The sequence below is a fragment of the Phragmites australis genome, chromosome 18 (genome assembly GCF_958298935.1).
Source record: "Phragmites australis chromosome 18, lpPhrAust1.1, whole genome shotgun sequence".
NCBI classification, from domain to species: Eukaryota; Viridiplantae; Streptophyta; class Magnoliopsida; order Poales; family Poaceae; genus Phragmites; species Phragmites australis.
The window spans coordinates 24,087,097-24,097,301 of NC_084938.1; the positions used below are offsets into that span (position 1 = coordinate 24,087,097).

At 42.3% G+C, this 10,205-nt stretch overlaps 1 protein-coding gene across 1 annotated transcript; it reads right to left on the reverse strand.

The window, feature by feature from the left end:
• Window positions 1-1,849: 1,849 nt before the first annotated feature.
• On the reverse strand, window positions 1,850-3,147 carry LOC133898357 (protein EXORDIUM-like 2). The gene has a single exon (XM_062339025.1). The coding sequence runs from the start codon at window positions 3,093-3,095 to the stop codon at window positions 2,127-2,129; it is 969 nt and encodes a 322-aa protein (XP_062195009.1). The 5' UTR covers window positions 3,096-3,147; the 3' UTR covers window positions 1,850-2,126.
• Window positions 3,148-10,205: the final 7,058 nt, after the last annotated feature.

Consider the following 10,205-nt stretch of genomic DNA (forward strand, 5'->3'; position numbering starts at 1 on the left):
ATTACAGTGCTGTTTCTTAACATATTCACTTTATGCTTGTGAACTTTGTAAAAATCATAGAGAATTTAATAAAACTCTAAATAAAGTGAAATCAATTTTAAAGATTCTCTTAAAATACGTTTTATACAAGAAAAATATGTGTTTGCATGTTACACTTTTTCTTAACGTGAGTTAATAATTGAGCCGCACGCTTCAATTTTTTTCATTTTTTTCAAACTTTCTCCCTATAGAATATGATGCAAACGACATTATTTTTGAAAAAAAATTCACAGAAGGTCTTAGAATTGTGTCTAGTTTTTTTTAAAGATTTTTTAATTATTTTTGAATTTTTTTATTTTTTCGAATTTTTTTTAATTCAAATTTCGGTTACGGTTCGGTTTCTGAAACCGGACCGGACCGGGAAGGTCGGTAACCGCGATTTTTGGACGGTTACCGATGGTTTTTTGAACCCTGCTCATATGAGATGAATACTAATGATTTTTTTAGATTTTTTGAATTTATTTGAAACACTAAAACTTGCTACAAGTTATAAAATTAAACTTTAGAAAATTTTAATTAAATATCAGCCTAGATTTTTAGATCAAACTAATTAAAATGTGGTACTAGTGAGCTCTATTTTACTTATAAAAATATTTATAATTTTTAAACTATTCTTATACTCTTAGATAAATTAAGAGTTAAATGAAAAACATGAAACTCAACGAGCAACCAGCACGAAAACCTACAAGCTGGGTCCAACTGTTTCCACCGGATACTCCCATACAACATCTCAAACATATTTTATATGACTATCTATCTAATCTATCCAATCAAATATCATCTTTTAACCAACCTGTCCGCTAACCAAATATCTTCAAAACTAAAATATTCATCTTACAACTATTTACATCAATCCAACCAACCAAACACACCGTCCATCCGGTCGATGATCGATCAGGATGCACCAAAATAGGCAAGCGAGGCGATGTGGTGGGGGTGCCTCGTCCCTGCTCGGAATTTGTTCTCGCTTATCCAAGTCTCCGAGACATCCATGATTGAGCACGAGACTTAAAAGGAAGAAAAGTACTGCTCCGAGCTGTACCTTTCTATTTACAAAAGCGTATGTTCGATTTACTACCACGCAGTATCGTACTCACTTCGTCTTTTCCTTACTTTTTGAACGCGAACGATTCTCGAGTTGGATCGCGACAAGGCATGACGCCCACCCCAACGCCATGCCGAGCTGCAGGGGAGCCTTGCGAGGGAAGATTTTACAGCGGGGTGGCTGCTCCCGCTGCGCGCCTACAAGCCACCGCTCTCACTGCCACCCACGCACGCGCCGCTGCGCCCCCACGCGCCGAGCCCCGCCCGCCCGCGCGCGCTCAGAACGGGTCACATCCGATGGGCCAAGTCCGTGCAGCGACGGGACGCCTTCCGCACGCCTCAAGTTTTCTCGGGGTCAGCACGCTGCAGCAGCACGGGCGCAGCTGCGGTGGTCGCTACAGGACGCTCTGCTGCAGAGCCCAAGCTTATCCTGGATTGCTGTCCTTCCCTTGCCTTTTTCTTTCTTTCCCGTGTTCCGCACGCCGAGCAAATCAAACGAATCGCGGTGCCGTACACCGAACGGTTCAAACCTCTGCTAGCTCTCCATTGGTTTTTGCCTCCGCTGCTCCAGAATGGGCAACAATGATGAGCAAAGCAAACGAGTTGGCCGGCACTAGCAGTAAGCATCAAGGCTTTGATACAGGGTCTTGATCAGTTCGTCGTTCGGCCAAAACAATCTCTAGTTACTGTTGCGCTTAGTGTATGTTTTTCCCTCGTAGCCCTCATTTTGGGTTGTTCCGAACTTACGGGCGTCCAAAGCAGCACATCACACGAGAGCAAACCAAGATTCCAAGAACATCAAGAACAACGCCATGTACGAACGCAGATACGAGGCTATTTTAATACAGACCACCACTACGTTATGCTGCTGCCTATTTTTCAACATTTTTTTAGATTCGAAGTAACAACCACGAAATATCCACAAGAACTAGAACAATGACAACATCAGATCAAGAGACGCAGCCCCCACCGAGTCTCTCAGCTCCCAGCCTTCGATCCTTACACCAAGCCACATCCATTTTGCCCATTTCAATCTCATCCTCCTACACAAGAGTAGAGCACTGCGAGGTCTTGGGGTCCCACATGGCCGGGAGCAGGAACCGGCGGCCGGCGACCCCCACGGCGTTGTAGCTGGCCCCCGTGGCGGCGTCCACCGGCAGCTGCCCGGGATAGCCCGGGTAGGCGCCCGCCCCGAACACGCCGGTGCAAGCCGTCACGGCCTCCAGCGGCGCGTCGACGGGGCCCTGGAAGAACCCGCCGCCGTAAGGGTTGGTCACCGCGCCGGCTAGCAGCGTCGCGAGGTTGATCACCACCCCGTCTATCCCCACGTCCGCGTTCGGCGCCACCAGCGGCGGCGCCTGCGGGCCGTACGTCGGCTGGTGGAACGGCCACGCGCACTCCCCGGGGCACTGCTCCGCGGAGTTCCCGACCCACACGTACGCGAACCGGCCGCGCCGACGGGTCGCGGGCGCGGCACCGACACCGTGCGATGCCGCTGGTGCGGCGGCAGCGGCCGAGGTTGCCGACGCATGGAGGCCGCAGTGGGAGAGGCAGAAGCCGTCTACAAGGACGTCGGGGGCCGTGATCACGACGGCCACGGAGCCGCGGTGCGGGGAGAGGCGGGCGGCGAGTGACGCCAGCGAAGTCTCCGAGAGCCGGCGTCCGAGGGAGAGGGACGGGTCGAGCACCTGGCGGCCGAGCGTAAGCCGCGCCGCGCCCGGATGGTACCGCGCGGTGGTGGCCCACCATGCGGCCACGGACGGCGCGGAGGCTGAGGCAACGGGCGCCGAGAGGGAGAGCAGGAAGTCGGCCACGACGGCGCGCTGCGCCAGGGTGAAGCTGCCGTACCAGAGCAGGTTCACGGAGTAGTTGCCAGTGAGGAGCTGGCCGTGGTGGTTGGTGAGCGCCACGGGCGCCTGGCTCACCAGAAACAGCTGCCGCGGCGTGACCGCGCCGGCGCCGGCCAGGGCGAGGAGGATGAGAAGGACGAGGTGGTGGAACTGGTGGGCCATGGCTGTCGCTGGGAGCTGCTTTGTGCTGCTAGGGGCTGAGTGGCACCGAGGGGAGTGAGCGGGTTTATATAGGGGTTTAATGCGGAGTGGGCCAGCTCGCGCCCGATGTGGCGGAATGGGGGTGGGCATGGTCCACTGGCCCGGGCGCCACTTTTGAGGAGTATTTTACAGGGGGAGGCACGCATGGAGACAGTAATTTGACTTGTGAAAGGGAAGTAAATTACAGTGTGTTTGGTTACTCCAATTTATTTTAATTAGAATTCGTATAATTTTAAAGAAATACATGTTTTTGTTGTTTGTATCTATTATCGTAGGCTGTCGTGGCGGACTATGGCCTCATTCTAGTCTAGGAGCATAGCTATGCAGATGAATCTATTTATTAATATTATAAAATTATCTTTGTATGAGTAATCAATCATAATTTTAATACTTGCATAGGTTCATATGATCTTATATTCAGCCAAACAAATATAATATTTAGTTTAGCCTGTCTAGACAGATATAAACAATCAAATACACATTTTAACAAATATGACTCTTCTCAATATGTTTCCTCTCGATCTGTATATACGATGTAGCTTTACGAAATCTCGTTTGGAGAACTAAATACACCCTATACTAATGCCTAGCTATAGGTGACATGGATGTTGGACGATCTGTTCACAAAATATTTAGGCCGCGTTTTGTTCCCAGATCATGCGCGTTCTAAACCATTTTCAACTAAATTCTACAAAATTAATGCATTCCAAACGAGACTGTAGTTTGCATGTGAGCCAGAGTAGGCTTCCACCGAACAGAAGCAGGTGTGATCATGAGAAAACCGATCATTGTAGTATTCTTCAATAGCATGTAAAAGGTGGCAACTGGCAACCATGCAAGATAAGGATGACATGGACAGGAGCCAACAGGTACCAAGCCAAAAGAGCGCACAAGGATACTATGGCACTTCAAATTTCAGTGCTATTTCCAAGCAATTGACAGAATATTTAGGCTGATCCCTACTAAGGTTTTATTTGTTTGTTTTTGAATTGTGGATTATGCAAATAAACGGTTAGATTTTAGAAGTGATTCTGTAAATATATGTTTGAACTATAGTATAATTCATAATCTATTTAAAGTGAACTTCTATGATCAGAATTTAGAAACTAGAATTTAGAAGAAAAAAAACAAATAGGACCAACAACCTGATAAACTATGTGCGTATGTTGCATACGTTTATCCCTTTTGTAAGCCAGTAGTATTACGAGAATGGCCAAAATTCTAGTCCTAAGCTGTGGTGCCTTTTTTCTTTTGTTATTTTGGCTCTGGAGCTCCAACGCAACGTGAAACTGGTCACTGCCTCACTGCTCGTGGTTAAATGGGAAAAGGACACATCCCTGCTCGTGGTTAAATGCAAAACGACCGAGCTAACCTGACAGTGTAGGATATTCGCTTGATACTAGTCACGCCCAGGGTTAAAAAACCGACGGTAACCGAGAAAAACCGTGATAACCGACTATCTTATCCGATTTGGTTTCAGAAACTGAACGGTAACCGAATTTGAATTAAAAAAATTTAAAAAAATAAAAAAATTCAAAAAGTTTCAAAAAATCTTAAAAAAACTAGACACAATTCTAAGACTTTTTATGAAAAAAAAAATTTAAAAACATTGTCGTTTGTATCATATTCTATAGAGAGAAAGTTTGAAAAAAAAATGAAATTTTTTGAAGCGTGCGGCTCAGTTATTAACTCATGTTAAGGAAAGGTTTAACATACAAATACATTTTTTTATGTAAAACATATCTTAAGAGGATCTTTAAAATTGATTTTACTTTATTTAGAATTTTATTAATTTCTCTATGATTTTTACAAAGTTCATAAGCATAAAGTGAATATGTTAAGAAACAGCATTGTAATTAACCTTTTCGTGTCTACTATTATTTTTTCTATGTAAATCATAGTATAAATAAACTAATAAAAGTGGTTTCACTAATTTTTGAGGTGTGATGGGTTAGTTATGAATTAATTTAGTCACAACACATTTACACAATCCTGCATGTTACAATAACTAATTCATGAGTTTATGTATTTTTAAAAGACATAGGATCATGTAAGAAGACTAAAAAAATTAGTTTCATGATTTTTGGATTAGCAAAGAGTAAACTATGCATTTAACGTGGTTTAACAAATACAATTTCTCACAGAAAATTTTAATTTTTTTTATGAGTATAAATACTTTTATCATGTAGATCATGTTACAAGGAAATCAACAAAATTTGTTTCACTTGATTTGAAGCTCAGATGAATTAGTTATTGATTTTACAAGATTGAGATACTTTTTGGGTTTTTTGTTGAACTTTACTGAAAATCGAGAAAACCGCTTGATAAATCGAGAAAACCGAGCGGTTATCGATAATACGAAAAATTCGAGAAAACCGCTCGATAAATCGCAAAACCGCTCGGTAACCGGTCCAAACCGACCGGTTACCGAACGACTAAAATCGTGATTGTTTCCTCAAATTTCAAATTTTGCCAAATGAATTTTGTCCGAATTTTTTTGAATTTTCGACCGGTTACCGCGGTAACTGCGACTTTTCGATTACCACCGGAGCAGTAACCGAGCTCCGGTCGGTAAGCCAAAACCTGGTCACGCCTCAGACAAGATTTTTGTGCCCTCGACATATCAAGCTCCATGTAACCTTCAAAAATATCAGCTCCAAATGCGACCCTTGCTTCTGTCACAAATTAAACCATGGATAGAATTGTCGAATTCCCTGTTCTGCCAACAGGGCATCCGACCGTTCACAGCTGCAAAAACCTTACTGTAAAAACCTGTTCGAATTTGTTCCATGGATAGAAATTGTTCCAATGCGCTCTCCTCTAAAATGATGTGATGTTGACTTGTGTAATATAATGGTGTGCTGTGGGAGCAAAGCTCCGTGACCAAGTTATGTTATGGTGGCATGGGAACAGGATTTTGCCAACCGAGTTATGGCGGTGTAGGAGTAGGGCTCTATCGTTCAAGTTCTGAGGGTGACAATCGTTTGGTTGGTTAGTGCACGAGTTGAGTTGGGTTTGATTTGTCGGTTATTCGGTTGTGTTTCTTTTGACGTCTCTATTTCGAGTTAGGATCGTTTTGTTATCTCAGGTTTTCTATCGGTTTTTTTTCTGTAAAATCGTATTTTTGTTAAAGTTTTTGGATCTGATTTTTCTTATAAATTGTGTTAATTCTATTGTTATATATATATATATATATATATATATATATATATAAACTCTGCTCGTCATGATCTTTAAAAAAAACCTTATTTTTTCTTTAACGAAGGGCAGTGCTCCTGCCACTGTTTCAAAAAAAAAAAGCTGCAAAAACCTGCAAAATTATCTGTTTCCAAACTCAGCAATCCAAATTGATCTCAATTTGAAAATCATGTAAAGGTCATCAAATATAGTATACACAAGAATGATGCATCGTATGAACGTGCCGAACCTGATCTGTTCATCCGAATCTTGCCATGCTTTGTTAAAAAATGGCCATGATTTGCTCTTGGAAATGAAGTGAGCATGCATCGAAACTGTGCTTCCAACATACGGGTATCAATGTGGAGCTGTCGATGCATGCTTGTCATGCACAGGAAAGACAAGTGTACATCACTAGAGTTTATGACGACGTCACAATTCTCCGGTCGCCTTAAATCGGCATGGTCCGGGGAGGTTGGCATGGAGAGCTGATGGCGTTTGCATTCTCAAGCTTATCTCATATTTGTGTTTTTTACTCACATACCTCTTATGTTTCATATCACATAATAATATTTACATATTTATTTTTTATCATCTCATATTTATATATTTATTTTTTTTATCATCCCTCACTAAATAAATAAAATTTTAGTGTCTCGTACTTTATATCAGAGAGATTAAAAGATAAAAAAAATAACCATGCAGACTGTGTTATACTCTTTTTGCACCAGCACATTCACCGTACTAAAGTCTTAGACACGGTACAGCCCTTGTGTTCATGCCGTGCTAACTCAACTCAAAATAGTTTACGTCGTGTCGTGCTTTAGACCGTGGTAAAATATCGTGTCGTGGGCGGCCTAGAAATAACACTACCAAGTCCCAACTCTACTGCTTCCTGTGGCTAGCTGTTCAAGAGTGGTACGATGCTAATCTAACCCCTTGCGATGTGTGCTAATGGTTTTTGGTGCTCCTAGGTACGGTGGTCCGGTAAATGAAGCACTTCAAAGGAACAATGACTGGCAAATGAAGCACTGAAAAGAACAGTGTCCAGAAAAGGAAACAATCAAGTCGTGGAGGAGCGCATCCCTCTGAAGAATTCATGTAGGCGGAGTCATGCTGGTTGGTGACCAACGTCTGCGGCCTGTTTGAATTTTGAAGTGCAAAAATGTTCGCATGAAAAAGCACCCGTGCTCGAGGCATCGGCTAAAATAATTCGACGCAAACTTCACCAAGGATGAAATGGAACTACTGAACAGACCCACCAGAATGCCAAAACCAGCGGTAGTTTTGCCGACATCGAAAAGATACTGCATAATTTAGTACGCACTTTGCCAAAGAATCCTGAGCTCTCCAATGAAATCTCTGCCTGCCCGGTAATGTTCGACGCTGCTAGTGATGTGGGTGGTGCTCTCGTGCATGCCTGCAGAAGCGCAGATTACAGGAACAGCAGAACTGCGGAATTCCTTTTCCTAGGAAGCAACGTGCCGCGTTCTCTCACTTCTCTGGTCTCTGAACAAAAGTGGCAATCACCACTTGTTTAATTGCACCCACGAGTTCGACGAAAGACCCGAGTTTTTGGAAAGACTGGCAAAGTTAAATTTAAAGGTGAAAGATGCTTGGCACACACTCCGCAAGCAGTGTGCAAGATGGCATCACAGGCTGTGTTGGTAGCTTTCGTGGATTTTATATACCGATCAGCGAGCAATTCGATGGAAGATTGCAATAGGAAATCGATAGCCATTATTCCGTGCTGAAAGCCTTTGCCGACCTGACCCAGCATGTATCGACTTGACTGGTACTGTGAAACTAAGGGTATTTCAGTGGTTGTTGATAGCAGTTAGCTCTTTTTATTGTGATATGTTTAGAGCTGATGTGGAGGAAAATTTTACTCACGTGAAGAAAAATCTTGCAGAGCTATCTTTTAAAAGAGAGAAAATAAAAGTCAGCTATAAACATCGTGATGTAGAATGAATTGATAACAAAATCTTTTGAAAAATATACTTAAAAACATAAGCGATAACAACTAGAGATAACTATTAAAGATGTGCTAAGTAGGACACCCATATGGTACCTAATGATCACCCAGGATAGGAGCTGCCGACTCAATCAAAGAGGTGTCATGGACTCATGGTCGATGGACCAGTGGCCCAGTAGTTGGCCATCCGGGCGACGAGTGGGGATGTGGCTGGCACTAGACGCTGATCAATCAAAGGACGCGTGCTTGGCTGCTCGCTGTAGGGAGAAACCGATCGAAACCAACGAGCAAACGTGAGACACGCCGCGGGATAGCTGTGAGGCCGCGGACAAGGCCGAAGGGAACCCCGGAGGCAGCGCCGGAAGAAATCATTTGGTTTTTCGGCAGCTCCAAGCGGAGCACAGGTACAGCCATATGAATGTAAGTGAAGCTACGGTGATACTGCTACTGCAGCGTCGAAAACATGTGAGGAAATAAGCAAAGCACACGATTGCATTCCCCGGACAATCCGCTCTGGTCTGGTAGGTCCCGAATTGAATTTTTCTGCGCATCGGGTTGCAGGGATGGGAATGAACAAGTGCAAACGTTTCTTCTTCCGTTCTTCGCAACCCGACATATCAGTTGATAATTCTTACATATATTACTTTCGAAACCCTCAGAAAAACCAGTGGCGAATCCGTTGGTAACAATTTCATAATCACCATTGCAAACGGTACCAAAAATCCATGCGTTCAATTTCATCCGCTTCAGTATATGTCGCTGCTACCGTAGTAGACACCCTGGCTTGCGTCCAGACGGCAAAGCAAGCACCTAGGGATTTTATTTTTATTTTTATATTTTTTAAATCTGCTACCTGTCGATAGGTTTAAAAATAAAAAATATTATATTTCAATGCTCTCAAAATTTAAAACGCTATCAAAATATTCATAGAAAATTATGTGGTGTAGAATATGCTACATCTAGCTCTCTAAAAAATTTCAGACAAAATATAACTTGTAAAATGAGAAACAAAAATTATATTTTCAAAAATTCTATATTTTTATTTTTTAAAACTGTCTCCCGTTTGAAGGTCCGGAGTATAGAGTTATAAAATTTCAAAAAGGACATATATATATATATATATTTGTAATTTTCGGATTTAAAAATGAAAAAGGTCAACGCCTATCCAACTCAAACCCCTGACGGCCAGCCCATGCTAATCAAAAAGAGTCTGGTGAAATACAAGGGATCTGAAGGCCCAGCCTAACATTTCTAGAGGCCTTCTGATCCATCGTGCCGGGCCACGCAACTGACAACCCCACCAGGCATCAGCCCAACTTATCACCATCGTGCTCCTCTCAAGATTATTTTTTGCAACTGTAATCAAAATTAAAAAAAAAATAGAGGATCATCCAAAAGTTTTAGAGATTCGTATAAAGACGATAATATGAACACTACAGCCTTCTTGGTCATTACTTTGATCATCCTCTCAGGTGAGGATTGACATAATCTAATGAAGAAGCAAAATAACCTTATGTCAAAGAGGTAGTCTTTGTTATCTCTTCTCTACTTACATATTTTCTACGGTTAAAAATATTTCATGTTTTGTATGTAACACGGTCTTCAATATATATATTTGACTACTATTTTTTATAATATATTTATAAAGTCTAATAAATTTATAAGTTATAAAAATATTTTTGCGAGCTAAATCTACACATATAATTTTTATGTTTTCAAATCAAGTATTAAAAAACTATTGATAATTAAAATTTTAAAGTTTAATTAGATCTTATTTAAAACGTTAAAGTATTTGTAATCGGGGATATATATAGGAAACGGCTAAGTGGCACAGTTACACGGAGTGTAGCGGAAGCGAAAACCACTTTGAATTTGCAGCGGAAGATACGCAACGTTTTCTTTGGCCCTTGCCGGGTTGC